This window comes from Theobroma cacao, chromosome 5 (assembly GCF_053813885.1).
Source record: "Theobroma cacao isolate CCN51 chromosome 5, ASM5381388v1, whole genome shotgun sequence".
Lineage (NCBI taxonomy): Eukaryota > Viridiplantae > Streptophyta > Magnoliopsida > Malvales > Malvaceae > Theobroma > Theobroma cacao.
The window spans coordinates 38833552-38857758 of NC_142643.1; the positions used below are offsets into that span (position 1 = coordinate 38833552).

Consider the following 24207-nt stretch of genomic DNA (forward strand, 5'->3'; position numbering starts at 1 on the left):
ACCAGAATTAACTAAAAACAGTATTTATAACAAAATCTAGTATATATTTGTCGAATGTCGAAATTTTAATAAAAATTAAAAAAAGTATTAAAATTCATTTAGAAACAAACCTAACATAAGAATCTCTATTTAAGTTTTGCTTATATCCCTAATATGAATAGGGTAACATCTTTTTTTCCTCAACAGTAATGAATTTATTTCACATCATTATAAAAATGTTCAAATATTTTATTTTCGTAATTAGTGGACTCAAATGTTACATCATAAGCTTAAAAAAATCTTCTTTTTTCCTTAATTTTTTTTCTTATTTCTCTAAACTTTTGGATTATAAGATAGAATTATCGTTTGACTAAAACAACAAGTTGATCACACAAAAGAATAAAGAGCAGCCCAAAATAAAAAGTAGTGACTCCAAAAAATCATTAAAAAAAACCCACCTGGAAATAGTAAAACGGGATCCCTACCCCAGCCGGTGCCAAACGTTGCACTCGCTTTTACATAATGACACCTGTCCAACAAAAAATTTAAGCCACCAATAGAAAGCCACCTGAACAAATAACAAGCCATGACGTGGCGATGTAAGAAGAGATTCGAGATGGGTTGGGTACTCGCGCGAGTGAAGAGAACGTTGATCGTTGGTTTTGTGTGAAACGCTAGTGAAAAAAAAGCGAAAAAGAAAGGAAAGGAAAAGAAAAATAAAAGAGTTGGTGGGTTTTGGATGGTTGGTTTTTATTCCCTCTTTGTCTCTCACTTTCTTTTTTCTTTTTTTCTTTTTTTTTTCAATTTTTTCGATTTTGTTTTTGTGGAGAAGAGAAAACAACGCTCTTTCCTTTCTCTCAAAAACTAAAAGCAAAAAACTTAAGAAAAAAAAAGGGAAATTGTTTGTTTTGTGGTTTTTTTTTTTTGGAAAACGAGGAAAGACTTTCCGTGAAGAAAAGCTCCCTTTAGTATTTCTTTTTTTCTCTCTAAAAAAAGTAACCGTTTTTTGGTTTCTCTGGTTTTCGGTTAGGAAGGAGGAGAGGAGAGGGGAGGAGGTGGAGTTTTTTTGCTAAAGTGACAGCGTGGTTAGTAACGGGGAATGAAAATTCCGGCTTGGAGGTGGTGCTAACGTGACAGTAGTCGGTGATGGAGGAAAATGACTGCTGAATGGAATTCTCATTCGATGCTGGAATTCCGATGCCCCGAACAGCAGCAGCGGTGGCAGCAGCGGCGGCGGTGGCTGTGACTGAAGGAACCTCGCTTTCACCGTCGTTGAATCAAGGCATCTCTCTCTCACTCTCTTCATATATTTCTTTACTCTGTTTTTATTTATTATTTTTTTTTCGTTTTTTATTCTGTGAAACGCAAGAGAAATGCGGTTCACATGTTTTTGTTGGTTATATTTTCCTGTTGTGAATTGTCCTTTTTGTCCATTTTTGATGGTGAATTCCGCTTTGATCATTGTCGATAATCAATCATTTCTTTGGTTAAATTTTAATGAAGAAACTATGTAAAGTTTGAATATTAATTATTCATCTTAAATTCTTACTTGCGTTTCAATTATTGAGAAAATAGTGCAATTTTTCTGTGATTTTGAATAAGTTGTCGCAAATTTTGTTGCGGTGAACGAATTTGAGATTCCACTTTTTTTAGTTTGTTTTATTTTTTTTTAAATTTCAAATTCAATGTCAAATTTAAGGTTTTAAGAAATAAAAATGAAATTTAAAATTTTGTGTGATTAGGTTTTATTCTTTATTTATTTGTTCCTTTTTTTCTTTTATTTATTGCTTTATTTTATTATTTCTTTTACTGTTTTTTTACTATGTAAAAGCAAATGCTAGTAAGCAAAATTATGAATTGGTTGAAAAATGAACAAACGACTAAAATGCTACATTTATTCTAATAAGTATAATTGTTATATATAGAAGTAAAATCATGCATTTTGTCATTAAGAAAATACATTTTTAACTTTTCAAAAAATATTGTTTGCTTTTAAATTTAAATTAAAGCTTTTGCCTCTTGATTCTAGAAGAAAAAGGCAAGTAGTGAAAGGCATCAGTCCTCTTGGACCTTAATGCTTTTAATTTTTTATGAATTTGGTTTGATCAATGCTGAAATTTGAGCTGCATTAATTTACTATGTATCTTTTGAGGTGGTGATGGTCGTTCTAGTCAGTCTGTTTTCACATCTTTTTGTCACTGTTTGATTTAATTGAAGTGACAAGAGTGAAATTTCTGAATTATTTTTACAGTTAGAATTTTTTTTTAAATATATATTCTCTTCATATATCAGATCTGCTAATGTGATTGTGGGAATCATATTAGTGCATCAGATATAAATTGTATTGTTGTTCATGCAAGTTGAATATGGACTACCCATATGAAACACATATCATTTTAATATGGAGAAATCATATTAAACATGATTGTTCTAGACATAATAGTTTGTGTCTCAGGTTCCGAAATGGTGGAAATAGAAGCTTTTTTCTCTGAGTACCATTTCTCAGTTAATATTCAGTTTTGTGGTAGTCTTCAAAATGGATTCATTGCCTTAATGTTTTTACTTCGACTCTTGTCTCTTTTGAACTATAACTCTTTTACCTTTTGTATTTTTCAGTTATCTTGTATAGGATGCTACTTTTAAGCACCATACTTAGTGTACTGGAACAGATTCTTAGATAAAGTATCTTTCTGTTGAACAGAATATTGCTGCATTTATTTGTTTTTTAAACTTTCTGGATTGTACATAGTTGATCTTCATGCTTCCTTCAAATGCTGAATTTTCTAAAATGAAATTTTCTGTTCTTGGTGTAAACATTCTCAAATTAGAGGGCAGTTTGGATCTTGAAAAGGAGGGAAAGAACATAAACCAGTTTTATAAAGGTCTTTTATTGAGGCCTTAGAAAAACGGATTTGCATTTTTTTCCTTAATAATTTGGCCACTGTAGAGGCATGCAGAAGTCAAAGGTTAGACTGAGATTTCTTACTGCTGCTAGCCAGAATCATGTTTGTTAAAGGGATTCTCATCCTGTCCCAATTATTTCATGCAAATTCTCAATTATTTGCACCTTGATGCTTTTCACTGTTAGAACATTGGGTGAGTCTACTTTAAATGCAAGGGATAAATCTATGATATTTTAAAGCTAATATGAAACTAAAAATTGAAATTTAGAGTTTGTACATTCCAGGTATATTGTGCACGAAATGAGAATTGCAATACCCGTATGTAGTTCCTTGACTCTATTTTGTCATGTATTTTCTGAACCTACTTATTTAATATTATTTCAGATGCTATGTGGCAAATGAACTTGAGATCGAGTGAAACAATGGAATCTGGTCCCTACCCTGAGCGTCCTGGAGAACCAGATTGTTCTTATTATATCAGGACAGGCCTTTGTAGATTTGGGGCAACATGTCGTTTTAATCATCCTCCTAACCGAAAGCTGGTATAAAGCTGTGGCTTGTTTGGACAATTCTTATGAACTCAGAGTTAATGCTATATGAGTGAGATATTATTGGTACAATGCAAAAGAGCCTCTCAATTTCATGCGTTTAGAAGCCTTATTATTATCTTTGACATAATATCGGTAGTTAAGTTGTAGAAACTTGAGGTGTTTACACATGGGTGTTTACTTCTAAATCACCCTAAAACAGAACTCATTTTAGGAAAATTTATAGAGTATATAGATGCTCAAGAGATAAGCATGGTTTTGTATATGCACGTGCGCATGCAGACACGCACACACTTGCTGCTCTGAACATTGGCATACTTCATCTGATACTGTCATTTCATTTTAACCGTCTTACTACTTGTTTGAGTTTTTAAATATCAATTGTCATTTGAAACATTTACTTAGACTATATCAAATTCCAGGCTATTGCCGCTGCAAGGATGAAAGGAGAATTTCCAGAAAGAGCAGGACAACCTGAATGCCAGGCATGTACTTATTCCTTGGTTCCCTATGTAATAACAATGTTGCTGCTTTTATCTATGTTCTTTATAATTTGCAATGTATGATTAACATACAATATGTGGAGAGGCTATTGGCACTCCCTATTGTCTATTCACACTCCCCACTAGGAACTTAACATTGTAATTTCCTAAATTACCCTCACTTAAATAACTTTTTATTAAAGTTAAACTTTAATTAAATATATTAATGTTTGTCTATTCACACTCCCCGATATTAATTATTTGTATTTTTACTTATTTATTGAAATCTTTACAATTTTTTATTATAATTGCAACTTAATAAAAAAGGAGGAGAGTATTTTTCTATAAGAAACTCAGATTCATATGCTGAAGCAAATTTGTATAGCAAACTCGTAGAAACAACTTCAGAAGAAAAAGTACAAATGGCACTATAAGAACTGCACAAAGTTGGATGCCAATATATTTCATGTTTATTAAGTAATTACATACCCTCCCTATAAAAATAAAAAATCAGTAATAAATATTTTATGTTCTTCGTCAAAAAAAATATTTTATGTTCATTTACTAACTGGTGTGTTTGTTACAAATTATCTACAGGATGAGGAATAAAAAACTCTAATAAGGAATGACCTTAAAAGTGAAGACAAATATACTAAACATTCAACAATAAATAACCCCATTTGATTGGTTAACCAAATTCCAAAACAGAGAAGGAAAAATCAAGCTTAACAGCAGATTCATTGAATCCATATTCAGTCCCAAACGCAATCATTAGTTTTGCCACCAAACAAGCTTATGATTAAACTCATATTTAAAACAACTGGACATACGTAATTTACTCTATTAAGTCATTAGGGGTTGAGTTTGCTACTTACTTTAACTATGGAGTGCATTGAGATCTATGAGACTTCCACTTGCACCAAACCTTGAAATTGTTACAGACCTAGCATCTAAACTTGCTCACGATAATCTGGGCCAATTTTCTTATTTAAACATTTACGATAATCTTCTTTATTTCCTATCTATTCCATTAATTTGCTACCCAACTTAGACTTTGTACATCTGAACTAAAACAGATATGACAACTATCTAGACAAATAAATTTGGAAAAAAGTTTATGTTGAGCTAAATTTTTAAAATAAAAAAAAATAAAGAATTATTTAAATAAAGAAAAGAAGAACATACCGGAAGAAAGCATGCCAAGATAAGAATTTAACTCCAATTCCAAGCTATTTTTGCCATTAGGGCAAGAGATTTCATTAAAGTTCATGTTTTCATCATCGATTTGTTGCTGCTCCATTGTTAGATTCATCTAATATTAATGAATTGAACGCTACTAGAGAAGAAAGAAAGAAAGCAATGAAGAGTCACAAGGAATGGAAGCTATGGAGAGTTAAAAGGTGCGTAAACAAAAGGTGAGAGTAACTGAGATTAACTAGGAGTGTGAATAGATAAATAGTAATATAATTAATTAAAATTTGACCTGAATAAAAAATTATTTAAGTGAGGGTAATTTAGGAAATTACAATTATAAGGTGTTAGTGGGGAGTGTTAATAGACAATTAGAAGTGCTAATAGCCCCACCCTACTTTTACGTATTCAAAGAGGAAATTTATTTTATTTGTTGTGTCTTGGAGATTTCACCTATCAAAATGATGGGTCAAACATTTCAATGATTTTGTAAATGCAATCATTTTAACTTGAACAGTCTAGATTGATGCAGATATTTCTCTATTAATGCTTATGCTATTTTTGGTGAATTCTTATGGATTTGACTGTTAGATCCATTTGTTACTTGAACTTGTTGTAATTGAGTCCGTGGATGTTGAAAATTGATAATTTGCAGTTCAGAATTTGTTCACATCTATATGGGCGATACACTAGAATTAGACAAGTGTTCCTGCTACGTTTAAAGTTGTTCAAAATGGAAATAAAGACTACTTTGCAGGTTTTAAAGGAAATCCTGCTGGATGTTGAACATAGCGAGATTCATTAGATTATAGGTTAAAGGAAAATTTATCGAAAATAATAGTGTAAACAACACAGACGGTTGATGATAGAGGATTTCCGTTACTTCTCATATGGCCTCCTCCTCCTTTGTCCCTGCTTTTTCCTCAAAAGATTCTTTTAATCATGTGCAATTCATAAAGACGAATCCAGTCCGGTCTCGATCCTAGTATAAATAAAGTAAACAAATAAAGAACCCAAGAAAATGGAAATATGATGATAATTTGGATTGAAAAAAATTTCCTTCTCTTTCTAGTGGTTTGAGATATCAATCAAACTTAGTCTGAACCCTCAGCTTGACTTGATGGTCAAATTCTCCTAATATTTTCTTTATTCTTTTATGTTGTTTTGACTTTCTGTTCTAGAAAGAAAGATAGCACAAACTCCTCTTAGATTGTATGGAAGCTAAGTTGCAATCTTGACAGAAGCTACTCTTTTGGTTTTACTGCCTCATGTTTCAGATATGGGACTTCATGTTTCTTGTTTTCATGGATCTTTGGATCTGACAATTGACATTTTGCTTTTAACTGCTCTGCAGTACTACCTGAAGACAGGAACTTGCAAATTTGGAGCTACATGCAAGTTTCATCATCCTAGAGACAAAGCTGGGATAGCTGGGAGGGTTTCTTTAAATATTTTGGGCTATCCTCTTCGCCCGGTTCGGATTTCATTTTTTTCCTTTAACTCCTTACAATATAATGATACATTATGTCAATATTCAGGTCTTTTCCTGTTTCATTTTTGTTTGTTCCATTGTCTTTATAAAAAAAAGGTACAATCTTTTGACTGGGTTAGTTTAGCAAAGAGGGGGAATTGATATCATCCAGTTTAGCTTGTCCAATTGTTTGCCAATTGCATAGTTATATTGACTGAATGTTAGTTAGTTTATCCTTTAGATCTGATATGCAAAAATAAACACATACGCAAGGATCATAAAGTAAAATGTATATGGCTTGCTATGACTCGCAGAGAACTTTTTATCTTTTTAATTTCTATTTTTAATTTTTTTTTAAACTTTAAATTGGATTGCATGAATGAATATACTGCTGAATTTTCGACCATTGCTGGACTCAATATTGAGGTTAAATTATTGTATTAGTTTGGACCTCGTTAAGGCAAGCTATATTTCTTAAATGATTTGTTTCTAGCACCTGGTTTTTTCTGATTATTTGTGTTTCATAGGCTTAGTGTAACTTCTTTTTTTTTAACTTTTCCTTCATACAGAATGAGCCAGAGTGTGCTTATTATTTAAGAACTGGACAATGTAAGTTTGGGAGCACTTGTAAATTCCACCATCCTCAGCCAACTAATATGATGGTCTCAGTGCGTGGCTCTCCTATTTATCAAACTGTCCCTTCTCCTACGACTCCTGGTCAGCAGTCATATGCAGGAGGGATTACAAATTGGTCAAGAGCATCTTTCATTCCCAGCCCCCGCTGGCAAGGTCCTTCAAGTTATGCACCTTTGATTTTACCTCAAGGGGTGGTATCAGTTCCAGGCTGGAATGCTTACAGTGTAAGCTTTTCCTAAACTTATTTCTAATGCTTTGTTCATTAAGCATGTCTATTTAGTGTTTACATGTGTTTGGAGAACATTTGGGGTGACAAGTGAGGCGACTTAAGGGAATTGTTGTTGTCAATATGCTAATACTTTGTATTTGGAATATATTAATGCTTGTATCTTGAATCAAGAAGTTGCTCGATTATTTTTAGAGAAGCATTATCAACCTTCATCACAAAAGGTTTCTTTTGTGGTTGATAACCTTTTATCTTTTCCTGGGCCTCAACAAAACACATCTGGAGCATGCTAAAATGGTGCAATTTAACCAATGACCTCTTTTTTTCCTCTAAAGAAGAATCTTATTCTCAGCTTGGGTACTGTTGCATGATGCTAAATGCTAATATTTGATGGAGCTAATGTCCAGAGAGCCATGGGAACAGTGATTTCGTGATGCTTGCCATTAACGTGAAATTAATGGTACTTTGGTAGCATTATGAAAGCCCAGAATTAAGTCTGATGGAAGTTGGTTAAAGTGTTGGAGGTCACAAGTCGACAGTATTGGTGCTGTTACCAGTGGTAGTGGAGTTCTGTTGTTTTTTGTTGTAGGAGACACTTGTGGTTGGCTGATGATGTGCTTGGACAAGTGCAGTTTGCTGCAGATCTGGTTGATATTCTGAAGGAACTATTCTGGCCTAAAAAGTTAAACTTGATCCATATATTTCTTATCATGCTTATTAGTAGGTTTATGATTAAGAATTAAATAAGCATGTCAAAATCTGGGTCAACTCCCATCAACAGGTGAGGTGGATTGGAATTTAACTCTTAATGAGAGCCATTCATATGCTGGTTGCACCAGTTTGGTCTTTGGTAAAAGTAAACATGAAGTGCAGAGGTTTCTTTTAAAACTATGTACATGATTGTTGAATTACTTGACAATTAGAAATGAGAGTCACATTGAATCCAAAATTTTTAGTTCAACTAACTTATTTGATCAGATGCTTGTTTCTACAAAACAACTAATCTATCTCCTCCTGAATACATTATTAACTGTACACTATAAATCAGAACCTGACCATGAATGCATTTCCATTGAAGAACAAATGTTTTATGGTAATATTATAGTTGTGCTTGTCTCTGGTGCTCAGTTATTTCTATGGTTTTGGTCCAAATGGTTTGATGGCATCTCTAATAGTGTACTGTATCAAAATGCCTGAGAGCATACATCTAATCTCTGGTTTTTTTTTTTTTTAAATATTTGGTTATACAGAATTTGATTTTGTAAGTTGATTTTCACTTTGACTAGCAAGCATCTTTGCAGCGTGTAACATGTGATTTTTGAGAAGTGCTACCATTCTAATGCTTCTCATTTCTCTAGGGTCAACTGGCATCAGTCTCTTCTTCAGAGAACCTGCTGCAGACAAATGGAAATAATCAATATGGAACCACACACCAGAATGAATCGGCAACTGCAGGGTCTCAAGCATCCTTTTCTCAATTTCGTTCTGGCTCTGTCCCTGTGGGTTTTTATGCATTGCAGAGAGAGAATGTATTTCCTGAGAGACCTGGCCAGCCTGAGTGCCAATTTTACATGAAGACTGGAGATTGTAAATTTGGTACAGTTTGTAGGTTTCATCACCCAAGAGAGAGAGTTCTTCCTGCCCCAGACTGTGTATTGAGTCCTATAGGCCTTCCTTTACGTCCGGTGAGTTATGTATTCGGTGGAAATTCTGTCTCCGTTTACTTCTGTGTCTTTATCTGTTTTAAATAATTACAGCTGTTTATGAAAAACCCAGTCTTAATGCTATTTAAAACTATGTCATTCCCTAGCTATTTCCTTACATGACCTTTTCTTTTCTAGAAAAACTTGGTTTTGTTTTTCTAATTGTTGGGTTTTAGTTGCAGCTCAAGCTAATGATTTTTGTTCTTACAAAAGTAGATATTTGATTTTTGGGCAATTGTTCATTCTGTGGATAAAAGAGTCTAAGGCTATTAGGCATTGATTGAGTTTTGATAGTGAAAACGTTCTGGAAATCAAGAATTTGGTCACCGCAACTTTTGCCACTACTATACTTAATAGGATGTCTGAGCCACATTGAAGATAGGTGGTTCTTGTTGTGATCAATTCTAGGATGACTGGGGTTTGTTAGAATTAGGAATTTATGGTTAAGAGGAGCCACAAAATTGTTCTAATTCTGCAGATAGTTATGAGAGCACCATAAACAATCCATCTTGATTCATTTAAAACAAATAAAATAAAATCTTACCCTGTTAAAGCTATTCTCAATCTAATTTTTATGATGCAGTCATGGAAGACAAAGCATTGGAGGCAGAAATTATGTTATTTCCATTTTGATTTAAGGATTTTTTTGGTATTTTCAGATGCAGGGTTAGTTATGTGTGTGTGTTTCACTGTTCTAATTTTTGGGGCTAGTTTTGGATGCTTTAATGTATATTCTCTCTTGTCCAGTCTCCTTTTCTTCTACTCTCTCTGTCTCTCTCTTTCTTTCCGTTTTCCATACTGCATCAGATTAATAACTTTAACCATGTGAGAATTCTTGTAGACTTATCCAACCATTAGCCCTCTCCAACCTTAAAGGTAAAAAAATAGTCCACAAATTTGTGGTAATTTTGTCCAAGAATATTTCTGTTAGCTTCAAGTTTACGTAATAATTTAGTGAGAGCAAAGTTATTTCTGTTGATTGATTTACAGAACCAGTATAGTTAAATTTCCATTTTGCACAAACTGTAGGGTTTAATCTTTTAATTTAAAACTGTAAACTGTGTACCAAAAAGAAAGGTAAACTGTAGGTTTTACCACAGGATCCTCTGACACTTGTGTATGAACTCTTTAATTTTGTTTTAGCCCCATAGGGTTTAGGATAGTGCAATATTCCTATGAAAATTGCTACGACTCAATGACCATCTTCAAAGAATTTGACTTCATTGACTATGATTGCACTCAGTCGTGCTGTTCTTGGTCTTTAATTCTGCTCAGATAATATGACCTGTACAAGTTAAATTCTAATTGGAAATGAATTTCATGCTGAGATTTTTAAGTTAAAATCTTCATGTATCTCTTTTCTGATGGATAGATCAGAGTTAATAGGTTTTCTTCCTAGTTAACTTCCTCATTTTATTGTTTCTTACTGTGTCTTGATTTGTTATGGTAGAGAGCCTTACCTCGCACACTTGTTTTGAAGCTTTCATGTTGCCCAGATTATATGGTCACTTGTAGAATTTGATTACTTTGACTTTCTTTTTGTCATTCTTAATTACGAAACTTAGTATGTTTTGCTTATTTGTTATCCATCTCACATTTTTATTCTGGTTTGAGGTTTGCTTTTGTTCTAGTCATTTTATCTTGCAATATTCCCATGATTTTATGGTGCATGTGGTTAGTTCACTAGGAGAGATTCCTTACTATGTGCAGACATGCTTTTTTACTATGTTGCTAATTTTATTCTTTCATTATTTGATATTTTCGTCCTTACGATGTTGTGGTGCTTTTATATTTTAACAGGGAGAACCTCTTTGCATTTTCTATTCTCGATATGGAATTTGCAAATTTGGTCCAAGTTGCAAGTTTAACCATCCTATGGGAATTTTCACATACAATTATTCTACATCATCTCCATCTGATGCCCCAGTTCACCGTTTATTGGGGTCTTCTTCAGGAACTGCTGGGTTAAACCTGTCATCAGAGGGGCTTGTTGAAGCAGGCTCTACAAAAACCAGACGACTTTCACTGTCAGAGAATAGACAATTGTCTTCCAGTGATGATAATATTGACACAGAGGGATAAGCACTGCAACAAGATATGGGCTGATTACCTTTGACAATCTTTTGATGGATGAGGAAGAGTAATCTGTAAATTCATTTCCCATTGTTGGAGATGTACAGAGTTCATGTCAAGTTGATTCTGTTCTTTAAAAAATATGCAATTCAGTCGATAGTTGCCTCTTCTGAATTTCATGTTGCTGCATTGTATAAATCTCAAAATGATGTCACATTTGGTAAAACCCAATGTGAACAGTTCATCTGTCCCAAAGCTCTTTTTCTTTCTAATTTTTGTGTTATGTTTCTTTCACAGTATGTTATACGAGGCATTTCTTTTGCAGTTTTTATGCCTCAGCCTAATTTTCTGGTGTAACTTCATCTAGCTGCTGTGTTTAAGATTTCCAGTCCAGGCCCTTGCTTTTCAAATATGAGTAATTGTCTGCCACCCTGCTTTGTTCATACAGCATAGCTTTAACATTTATATCATACTTCTTCCTCTTCTTTTTCCTTCTTGGACCTCACATCCACAGACATTTCCTAATATCAGCCTTATTTCTTGAGGTAATAGTTACTATGTTCCCATCATTAATCAATCTTGAGTGATTCTTAAAGTTGTTTCTTGCATTGACGTATTTTACTTCTTAATTATATGTGAGAGAAATTGTGAAGCTGAAGTATAAATGAGTAAACAGTTCATTCCCCTGCAAAAAGAAGTGGAACAGTGTTATCTATATCCTTGTTAGATGAATTTTCAAACTCTTCTGAGCTCCTGGTGATCCGATCCTACTTCATGATACGTGATTCTCTGAAGATGAATTTGTAAGTCATTCCAACAGAATCTCTCATGTTTTGTGGGATTATTTTATCTTTATCAAGCATCATACCCTTGTCCTTGCAGGAGGCTCTGGAAAATGATAGAGAATCTTCAGATATTGCTCAATAAAATATTTCAGATTTCTATTAAATATCCTTGACAAAATTATATCAGGTATAGTGCAATCATGGAAAAAGTAGTGTTTTTATTCTTTTTTCTATTTAATGAGAAATAAGTTCTGTAATTATTGGAAGTTTACCAGTTTATGATTGAGAAGGTTTTGCCTTCTTTTGGGCTGCCTGTTTTGCTTAATGCCAATTTTTGATGTGTCCTTGTGCTTCCTTATTTCTATGCGTCTCAGCATTCATGACCTACTGATTCAATGTAATGTCTGCTGGATCTTTCTGGAAAGTGTGGTTGCTTTGCTCGGAACTGTGGCAATGCTTATTGCATAGGGAGAGAAAAATATCAGAAAAAGAAGAGAGAGAGAGGGAGGGGGGGGGGGGGGGGGGGGGGGGGTGTGGGGGGAGAGGTGTCAGTTGGATAAAGAAGAATTTTGGGTTTGGGACCTTGCAATTTCCTCCACTTCTGTTCATCAACATGAGGTTGATCAAAGTTATTAGGTTGTAGTGGCTTCTTTTATGTTTCATTGCAACTTTGGTGTTGTAGTTTTGTGCTTACAAACAGAGAAATTACTGGATATAGAGTGTTTTAGATGCTTGACAATGCTATTTTCTTTTATATTATGATGTAAGCTGTGAGTTGTGACCATACCGCTTGTTCTGAAATTGTTTTCATTCTGGATAGCAATTAGGATCTTGCATTTTTGAATCTAATGTAATCATGCGTTTTGATTGTAGGTCAAGGATAACAGGGTGCTTATAGGATAGATCAGCGGTTAAAACCTCAAAATATCAAATAAAGCTCACGTCAGGCTTATGATCTCAGGGCGGAGGAACAACAAGTGAAAATGTTTGCTTTCTTGCTCCTACTTTTGATTTCCTGATTGCCATTGTGCTTGGTTGGCAAGAGATTCCATTTTGCTTAACTCTGTGTTCTGTTAATTTTGGTCGTAACTGTTTAGTTTGGAACATTTCTAGAATATATCTCCTTTCACTCAGTATTATCACATTTGGTTCGCCTAGCATTTTTTCAATCTGACATTTCCTTCAACCTTAGATGTCCTAAGGCCCCGTTTGGCTCAGCGAGACGGTGAACTACCCACCACACTGTCCCGCGCTTCCAAACGGAGTCTGGAGGTATTACCTTCCAGCTCAAGGCTTGGAATCATATTACTATTTGAAGAGATGTTATTGTCAAATATAACTACTTCCTTTGTCCCAGAAAAACTTGTTACATGTTGATCGACTTTTGTCAGTCAAAATTTTTTTAACTTTTGACTTTGTAAATGCTTTGTTTAAGAGTTGTTTTACAGTAATGAGAGTTAGTGTGGAATAGTTATATCATGTGGATAACAATGAAAGTAATACTAAACAAATTATAGGGTTCACGAATTAGTTTTACAATTGGGCAGTTATAGAGAGTTTAACTTGGTGACTCAGTATATGGAGCTAGTTAAGTAGTTTTTTTCCTAATCATTTTTCGAAGTTGAAGTGTTTTTTCCTTTTCTTTTATTTTTAAGAAACACGTGACATATTGTCAAGTGTCATTATGTCATTAAACCAACATGAATGTCTATGACCCAATATACGTAGTGAATTAAGCTAACTCGTTATTCTCGTGATGGACATGTTCCTACATAATGATGAATGTGTTTTTACATAATGGACTTGTTCTTCTTATGATAAACTTGTATTCTTCCCGTGATAAATAGGTTCTTCTATCACGGACTTGTTCTTCCTATGATGAACATTTTCTCCTCAAGTGTATTCTTCCCGTGACGTTCAATAAATATTTTCTTGCCAATCACTTTTACTTGGTATATATAAGAGCCTTGACAATTCATGAAGAACATTAGAAATTCAACATATTCTCTCCCTAAGATATTCTCTTTAAAAAGCTTAAAAAATTTCTTCCCGAATACTCTCTCCTTTACAAAACTCTTTCCATCTATTCTCTATTGTGCTACGTCACCACACTTATTCTACCTTTTTTTTTCTTAATTTATATTTTTTACGTCAAATACTTAACACTTCAAGGGTTGTTCCAAGATGTCCCTATGTTGTTTTTAGTGCATCTTGTTTTATTGGTTACAACATTAGTTTTCTCCTTATCAAAAAATCCCTCTATAATTTGTAATAAAAAAAATGTATTTTTAAAAACCTTTGAATGAAGTAATTTCTAAACATATGTATATATATAGAAAAAATAAATTTTGATCAATTAAAATATTGAAAATGATAAAGATTGAAAATTTTGAAAAGTAAAAAGAGTGAAATGTGATAATTGGGCTGGGCTCAAGCAGTTTTAAACTCACTTGGTGGGCTTTTTGAACTTTCATTTAGTGGGTTGATTGTTCGTTGTTCCTTGTCGCACAATGGGCAAGTCATACGGTTCCTCGCTTGGCACCTGGCAGGCCGGTTTTTACCCTCAACGGCCACCCTGCCTTTTAACACTTACCATGCAAACATCTTGATAGCCTATGGTACAAGAGAAATAGGATCACATTTTTTATAATGTGTCTAACTAAACTATATTATAGTATTTGTTTTGTAATAAATTATTGTAATATATATCAAGAGATGTAATATGATTACAATAAAAAATCAATACAATTACATTGCATTGTACTCTGAAATGTTGTTAAGGACATTTTTACTTTTAAACTTTATTACTTTGTTAAATATGCTTTGTAATATTATAATTAAAATAAATTATATAATGTAGGAATTAAAAATTAAAATAAAATATAATATAGGAAATTAAAAATTTATATAACATAGAAAAAAGAAATTAAAATAAAAAATATAAGATAAGAAATTGTATTAAAGAAATGAAAATAAAATATACAAGATTATAATAAGAAATGAAAATAAATATATGACATTAAAAATATATTTAAGAGATGATATTATCTAAAAATTAATAATAAAAAATACAAATATATTAAATTTAAACTTTACTAAATAGGGATAATTTTAAAAATTAACATTACATTTTCAGCAAAATGCTTGTAAACTAAATGCTGTAATGTCATTTTCTTTGTATTTTATCATTACTTTACTTGTATACCAAATACTGTAATATTTTTTAATTTCCTTACAATCTCATTGCTTACAATTATATTATCTGTAATTACATTGTATTGTGAAGTATCAAACGTCAACCTTATATAAGACAAATTCATTTTGAAGCGATTATGAGATAGGACAATTTTGTAAAAGGAAACCTTTCCAAATTAATTGGTATTGCATGTCCTTCCGAAAGAATACATACTCTAAAACAAGGCCTAGTTGATTCTATTGTTCCATAAATATTGGTTGCTTGGTGACAAGGGGGTTAGCCTACCCTGGCCTTGACCAAATTCATTAAAAAACAATAAAAATGTGGGACGAGCACCATGCTTTTAGTACTGTATCTTTCCCTCCAAATACAGTGAATGGACCAAGACCAAGAAAGCTTGAGAATTAGCTTCTCCAAAAGCTCTAGCTTTTAAGGCTCCTGAATACCCTACTTGTTTTTACAGCTAGGATAACTGGAGAATCTTGACCCAAAGCTCCTTAAAATATAAGCATTGGAGAAAAATAAGTTATCTCTACTCTTATGTGTCCATTACAAAAAAGACAATAGGTATTATTTGAGACACTCAAACACCCAAAAGCACAATCTTTGTAGGGTAGGAAGCCAGTCATAAGAATTGCTGTCCTAGCAATCATTGAGTGCCAAGGGATATGCTCTTAAAACCAAATCAGCTTGTGTCGCCCAACTCTAACTTTGCGTGTGTTTTCATAATTGAATTCCGATGTGATCAGCTAGCTTATATAAGTCCTTTCATTTTGGAGGCGAGTCTTCAATATTGTTTCCAAGGACAAAACGAGGTTTTTGTGATCTTCTACATCAAATTCCATTAGGTCATTGAATTAATGTCGGTATATATAGAATTTTTTATATTAATAATGAAAAACTTCGATTCCAATTATTTAAACAAAAAAAAATATGTACCAACCATTGAACTAAATGTTTACAATAACTTTATTATGAGTTTGAGGGTCATTTGGAACATAACTTAACAGTTAAGACCTCAAAAAAAAAAAATAAAGTAATAACAAAAAAATGTCTTGATCATTGCAGGAAACAAGCATTCCATAATCTTTTGAAGATGATTGGAGGCTATTAGAGAAAGGGGAAACACGAAAACAAAGTGCTACAATCGTTTTCCGGAAGGAATGCATGAATTGAATTTCCTTCTTCTGCTTTTTGTTTTTTAAAGTACAAGAGTGATACGTATTGAAGTAAGAATAGGTGGGAACAAAAGTCGGTTTGTTTGTAAGACCAATTCTGAAAAAGAAAAAGGAGGGATGCTTAGGGCAAGCCCACGACCAGAATAATTTGTCGCAAATGATTATCAACGAGTTCCACATTGTCTTGTATATGTGCATAGTTTCTCCCATAACATGCATTTCTAGCTAACATAAACATGCATGCATCTGACATGCATGAACCTAGCTCGTGCTAATATTGGCTCTTCTTCAGCTATAACCTCTGGTCATCTACGTGAGTTACACAAAGATTTTCTCGTATTCTATATATAAAATCTCACCTTCTCTTTTTCGATACTCAAAATAAAAAAAATTTCTGTATGTAATATATATAATCTCACCCTTTCTTTTTTTATACTCGAACCTGATATTTTCAAAAAATATATCTTAAGATATATTTTTTCAGTTATTTATTTATTTTTTATGCAAATTGCTTTGTCATAAATTGTTAAAATGTGTTGGATTAAATACTGAAGTCAATTTATGAAATGTAAATAGTTAAATATGTGACGTTAATATATATATTTATTTATTTACGGTAGAGAAGCCATAATGCAAACATGCATGCATGATAAGAAGTGATCTATCCAAAATAAAATAAAAACATGGCACAAGGATAGCACATAAACGGTTGCCCTAATTGGGTCTGACGAGTCAAGCAAGAATATGGTGCCAAGGTGAAAAGCAATTAAAAATGATAAAATAAACAAAAGCACAATCCCAAAACTAAATCTCAAGTTAGGAGATTGATCAATGCTAGCTGTTCCTGATCCTGCCTTAATTAAATAAATCCAAGAACAACCTTTTAACTTTGGTCGCGTCGGATATATATATATATATATATGCCCTTACCTTTTTGTATAAATTTTCAACTTTAGTCAAAAAGAAGAAAAAATAAGTGTTACATAATTTTAAATTTATTGCTTTTATGTAATTAGAATTAATTATTATTATTTATTTATATCCGTTGTTTTCAATTATTTAACAATATATTATAAGATTTTTTTAGTATTAATTATATTTTGTACGATACAGTGGCGGATCCGGGAAAAAAAATTCTAGAATTCTTGAGCTAGTTAATGGTTTTAAATAATAAGTTAGGTAGTTTATCATTGTTTCAAAATAAATTGTTTGATTTGATTAGAGTTGACGAAATTATATATATCAAAATTTATACATATATAATAATAAAAAAATTAAAAATTGAGAACTTGCAGCCGTCACCTTCTGTAATTATGTACGATTGAATATTTGAAATGTAAGACAATTTTAATATTATAATCATAGATAATTTGAAATGTGACATTTTATTACCTTAAATATATAAGTTGGAGACATGCAGCAGCATTGCAGTGATAATGACATTGGAAGAGCATGGCCTGCTGCGAATGTTGAATGGGTATTTAGCCCAGCAGGGGGTACATCGGGGAAGTCCAACTACCATGTGGGATAAGGGAGCTTTGTTCAGTGACTTGTCACTTGTCGATTACCTGGAAAAGATTTGTCCTAGTCAAAGGGAGATGGGTTGTTGAAGATTTTAGTTGTGTAGTCTAAGATTGATCGGTGATTATGAGTTCACACATATTCCACGAGATGTTAATTCCTTGGCGGATGCTTTAGCAAAGTTGGGTGTGGGGAGGGAGGAAATGCTCTTTGTCTGGTGGTAGCGTGATAGAGATCACGGGAAGATGCTTTACATTATTGTTTGAGGTCTGCTGTGGGTGAGCTTCGGACTCTGTGTGACCACTGGACATACATTTTTGGTGCACAACCCCTGCACTTTTCTTGCATTAGTTGTTGTTGCAGAACCTTTCTTACGTTGTATTACCTAATGGGGTTTATATGTTGTTATGCTTTGGGTGTAGTATATCATTACCGGACTATCCTTGTCTAGACAATGAATCGAGTCTAATATTATACTCAAGAACAAGATTCACATCGACATTACAATTTTCACTTTTCAAAATAATATGAATCCATTGAAGAGAAAAATATTAAAAGCAACTTATAGATTTGTATTTGTCTAATCACGCTTGTACAACATGAGATCACCCACCTCTCCTATCATTGATAAAAGAATGTATTGTTTTACTTTTTGGTTTACTCGTTTTAATTTATTAATATTTATTTTTAGTTTAAGAAACTTTGAGGTGAAAATAAAAACAAAAAAAAAAGTTATAAATATCTTAATAGATTATCCTAATAACAAACTAGCTAGCTTAACCCATCTATATAGTTAGTCATCCAATTATACAAATCAAAATTAACCTTGCAATGACCTATTTGACGCTCCTAATCTTTCTTCATCAAATATCTGAACGCCATATTTCATAGAATTGAAGTTGTGTTTTGATATTATGACCCAAATGAGTGAAGGAATTCTTTTTGTGGTAAAGAAGATTGAAGTTAGTAAGTTTTTCTTTAAAATCGTCTTGAACTGATGATGATGTCACTTATCTGACATCATTTAAATTTGCATTGCACCTACCTTACTATGGCATCTTGTCTTCCATACCTAATGCTTTCTTTTATATAAGTGCGTTTGCTGCACCATCGATCGGAGTCCTCACTCCAAACCTGAAAACACCAACTCCGTCTCTTCAATCTCGATCATCCTAAAATGGCTGCAACTACATCCAACAGTCGGTCCTCCTTTTACAGCATTCTCCAAACCCATGCCTTTGATCAAACTCGCGAAGTTGATCTCGGACCTCTAGTCAAGGTCATCGAGAGCATTTTGCAAAACGCTGCCGCTGCGTCTGTTTCCAAGGTACTTACACACTTCCCTAGCTAGCTACTTTGCCTTTTACTTTGCTCCTTGATCATAGAAAAAAGCTTTTAAAACAGTGTTATTCCTATTCAAATGATTGATACGTATGAATTTTAATTTCTTTGCTGTAGGGTGCATATGAAGGTTTAAGCGATATGATCGGCAGCCTGGAGAACTTTGATGGCATGCGTCAAGTATTGGATGATATACGCAGCATCTCCTGTGAGGTTGTTGCCTGACATATAATTATAGATGATTTTTTTTACGAGTACTGTCTTACTCTTAAGGATTCTGAATTTTACGTGTACTCGTAGATGTCATGCAATCTCTCAGATGTGGAAGCAACGACAATGGAGCTGCTCAAAAGGCTCAGAAATTATTCATGGAACGCCAAAGTGGTGCTAGCCGTAGCAGCTTTCGCCTCCAGCATCGGGGAGTTGTTGATGCTTGTGAATCACCGAACCACGGACCCAATTGCAAAGTCGGTAGATCTCCTCAAAGGTCACTCGTTTAAACTTGATATCAATGTGCTTAAACAGCTTTTGAAGGCCATGATGGATGTGGTGAACGTCAATTTCGCCTTCTTGGTCCCAACTCTTTCCAAGATTCCGAAAGAGGCACCGTCCATGAAGGATGCCATGGAATATTTCCCCACCGCCACTTACAAGATCCTTAGCGTTATTGTTCAAATTGCAAGCATTTTAAGCAAAAGGGAGTAAGCCCCGATCCATCCATGAATCGTGCCCAGCTCCAACTTAATTATGAATACAATTAAACTAATTACCAATTTCTTTCTTTCTTTTTTTAACTCTGATTTCAGGCAAATTATTGACTCAACAATAAAAAGCTTGGCATATGAAGTTAGCTGTGTAAATTACGTCCTTCAAAAGAAATTAGAACGTTGCAAAATTGACGCTGGTAAGTCTTTTAACTTTGGATATATAACATTTATTCATTTTGGGTATATATACATAAGCCATCAAGTATTAAATTGAACATTTTCTTTTTGTTCTTTTAATTAAGAGGCAAAACAAAAAGGATAGATGGCTTGAAATTTATATATACTATACACTAAAACTCATTTCTTTGATTCTCTTCATGCACTCACGATGCACTATACTGATAATGGTGCTATTTATATATTTTTTTCCATTGCACTTCCTTTTTCATTTTTCTTTTCCTTTCTGCAATTTTAAGGCTTTGTGGACCATTTGCTAGCTAGCTTTCTCTTTTGCTAGGTTTAATTACATTACTTTTTCCAATGCAAAGTGCTTTGGCATTTTTATAATATTTTAACACTATTTTATTTACTGATCATTTTTATAAATAATTTGTTTTTTATATGTTAAAAAATTTTAAATTAAGTATCCTAAACTCTAAAGCGCCGAAGAACAAATTTAATGCTATATGCCTTTCACCATTTTATAATATTCAATATTTTAGCAATTACTAATTATGAGTGAGACAATTTGGTGCTGTTGTAGTACCATTTTATGCTCAACAATTTGATTTAATCATAATATTACTTTTAATTTTTTTTGAAAGGTATAAGTATTGATTTTATTACTTAAAATTATCATACAATAATAGTGGAGCAGAGCAATGCATAGAGGGGTAAAGCACTCCCTTAATTACTGCATTTATCTGCGTATATGAGCATGGACCAAACTATCTCGATTGTGTTTGAGATCAAACTAACCGGTTATCCACCTTCCTTTCTCACCAGCAAAATCAAAAAGGCCATAAGGAGTAGTTGATTGTTTGAAGGTGCATAGTATAAATTCCATGAATTAAGTATGAGTTTAACTGAGTTACCACAGTTCTCTAATAAATTTAAACATGTGACAACCAAATAACAATGCTCAAGTGATACGAAAAATTATGAATTGCTTTGATTAATTTATGAATTTGAGACATTGATGACTGCAAATGTTTAGGGAATAATTTTGAGATCGTTAGCTTTAAATTGCAATGAGGAACTTGATTCTGTATTTTAAGTTATAACCAAAATTATTTTTGTTCATTTTGATTAGCTTCCAAAAACCCAAAAACAAATTCATGTTTCATAAAATGATTTTCATTTAAAAAATCGTTAATATATTCATTACCTATCTCTATATTTCTATTTTTTTTAGTATTTTGATATTGATAAGTATTTTTAAATAATTTATCTCAATTCCGCAACCACGGGGATATTTTTATTTTCTTTTCAAGTAAAATTTTTATATATTAATTGGGATAAAGATTACATGAATTAATTGATAACCATAAGTCATCCAGACATTAAACTCAGTATAACATTCGTGTACAAGGAAACACATAGTATTTCCACAAGACATCACCCCCATCCCCTCAATTCCCGCTAAAAGTTTGTTACTTGGCAATGGAACAACTGATGACCATACGATGCAGAACAAGGCGAAAAGTACCACAAGCATGAAGAAACAGAGTACCAGCGGGATGAAGACGTTTCGGAACTCATTCCTAAAATTGGCTTTTGGGAACTTTTCGGTAAAATTAAGCAACATATGAAGATTCAGGTTGCTTCATTTACACTTCCTCTATGGTTGTATGCTCCGTTTTCATGTCCCTTGCGTTTTGCTAAATAAACCCTATATTCTTCTGGTGCAAACAGGTTCCTGAAAAACTGAGGAAAAAGCATGTGCTGTTTCTCATATCGGATCTTGACATCTCCTTTGAAGAGATTAAGGTTCTTGATCGGCTGTACCAAAAGAACAACCAGAGGTATGAAATCCTGTGGCTCCCAATTGCGGACTTGACTACCCCTTACGAAAAGACAAAATTTTCAGAGCTGAAACAGTTGATGAAATGGGGTGCGGTCGAACCCTCCAAAATTGGACCGGCCTTCATTGAGTACATCAAGAAGGAATGGCATTTTATAAAGAACCCCATTGCTGTGTCTTTGAATGAAGAAGGAGAAGTGACGTGCCGGAATGCACTCCCTATGCTGTGGACATGGGGCAATTTGGCCTTCCCATTCACTGATGAAAAAGAGCATCACTTCTGGAATAAGATTGATGAGAAAAATGGTTGGAAACTTGAACTCCTGCTTGATGAGCAGATCGATCTCGACATACCGCCACGGGTACATTTTTTTTTTGTTTGCTTGTTTTTGTATTTAAGCCATGGTTCAGTTTCTGATACTTGATCACTGTTGGGTCCTTGATTTGTCAGATGCGGAGCGTGACATTTGTATGCTTGTTTGGGGGTGAAAATATATCATGGATTCAGGCGTTCACGGAGAAAGTAAAAAATGCTACCGCCGGTGTTTCCTTTAAACTGGTTTACGTGGGAAAGAACAAAGGGGAAGGGCTACCAAGCCACCTGCTAAGTCCTGACATTCACGTGATCGACTCTGAATTCCAGTGGCAGTTTTGGACCCGACTGGAGAGTATATTGTATGCCAAAATCCAACAGGACAAGACCAATCAAACTGATCGCGTGCTGCGCGAGGCCTTGAAACTACTTGGCTACGCTGGCAGTGGCGAACCGTGGGCAATGTTCTCTGTCGGATCAGCCGCGATGGTCACGACCAACGGAGAAATGGCTCTAAACATCATGTCAAACTATAAAGATTGGAAAAATGACACAACAGGGCCTCTTTTTCTTGAGGCACTCAGAAATTATTACATGTATAAAATGCAGGATACCCATGGCTGCATCAATGTTCACCTCCCCGTTCTCGGGGAGTTCCCAGGGATAGTAAGTTGCCCGAAATGTTCCAAAGAAATGGAGATGTATTACACGTATCGCTGCTGTGCTGAGTAATTACCAAACTATATGTTTGAGAAGGAGATGGATAAGATGCTTCTATGACAAATAAAGATCAGCTTTGGAAGCACAAGGTTATACTATATGTTGCTTTCTTATTACTACGTTATGAATAATAATTTTTGGGACTCCTATTCATTAGCTTTGGCTTGTGAAGAGTTAAGATTAGTGTAATGAATGGTTCATCTACTATTTTAATTCCATTGTTTTGGTCTTTCTATCTCAAGTTTTAATAAATTTAATTTCTACACCTTCAATTTATAGACGATTGATAGTGATAAAATTTTACCATTAATTTCGACTACTTGACCTTTTTGTTGATAACATAATATGCCAACTTGAATTATTTTTTAGCACATGGAACACATATAGCACACAAAATTCTTATTTTTAATAAAAAATCTAATAAATTATGTTTTTTAGAATATAGAAATTATTGTTTTTAATTAAAATAAAATATTATTTTTATACTAATATATGCCTCGTGATCAAAAAATAATCTGTCTCATCATGTCAATTTATCACCAAATGCCATGCCATCCTAATTGATTACAAAATTTTAATACTTTCATCATTGTCATCAACTTCCTTCTAAATTGACTTTTAATAAAAGCGTAAATAATAAATTCATTAAAATTGAAGTAAAAAGATTAAAATTATCAAATTAAAATAATAGAGAGGGATTAAATTCAAATTTTGGCACATGCTTTTATCTGATAATTATCTGCCTCACATCTCCCTTTGGCATATGCTTTGTATAATATAACTTGATGGTGATTCCTTAGGTTGTGGTGTGATGATGTTCTTGATGGTTGTTCTTTTGATCCCATTACAACTTAAGGGTGTGTTGAACTTGTATAGTCTGTTTCGACACTACTTATCTGCAGCTCTAGCCTTCTATCCCTTCTTTTTTACAGGAAGTTATTAATGAAATCATCTCTACTTTTCAAAAGAAAAAATTAAAGAGCAGACACATTACTTAATAATTAATTACGTAACACAATGAATACTCGGTTGATCACTGCAAAATTTTGGAAGTTTTCTTTGAAGGCTATATAATCAAAGAGCAAATGAGCATTACTTCTACTATATGACAACCAATGTGACATTTTCATTATTTTTTATCTCTCACCCTCCTCAAAACTAAGTAACTTTGAGGAGGTTATATAAACCTTGTCATTTTCTTCTTTGAATGA

The 24207-nt window shown here is 33.4% G+C and overlaps 2 protein-coding genes across 2 annotated transcripts; both read left to right on the forward strand.

Annotated features, from left to right (window-relative positions):
• Positions 1-769: 769 nt before the first annotated feature.
• ZFN1 (zinc finger protein 1) lies at positions 770-11536 on the forward strand. The gene is made up of 7 exons (XM_007029329.3): positions 770-1261; positions 3267-3424; positions 3853-3915; positions 6458-6577; positions 7144-7434; positions 8795-9121; positions 10940-11536. Exons 1-7 carry the CDS (start codon positions 1147-1149, stop codon positions 11219-11221), a joined length of 1356 nt encoding a protein of 451 aa, XP_007029391.1. The 5' UTR covers positions 770-1146; the 3' UTR covers positions 11222-11536.
• Positions 11537-18958: 7422 nt separating this feature from the next.
• LOC18599384 (protein SIEVE ELEMENT OCCLUSION A-like) lies at positions 18959-23214 on the forward strand. The gene is made up of 7 exons (XM_018120620.2): positions 18959-19219; positions 19351-19446; positions 19534-19934; positions 20040-20137; positions 21632-21759; positions 21855-22325; positions 22415-23214. Exons 1-7 carry the CDS (start codon positions 19070-19072, stop codon positions 23006-23008), a joined length of 1938 nt encoding a protein of 645 aa, XP_017976109.2. The 5' UTR covers positions 18959-19069; the 3' UTR covers positions 23009-23214.
• Positions 23215-24207: the final 993 nt, after the last annotated feature.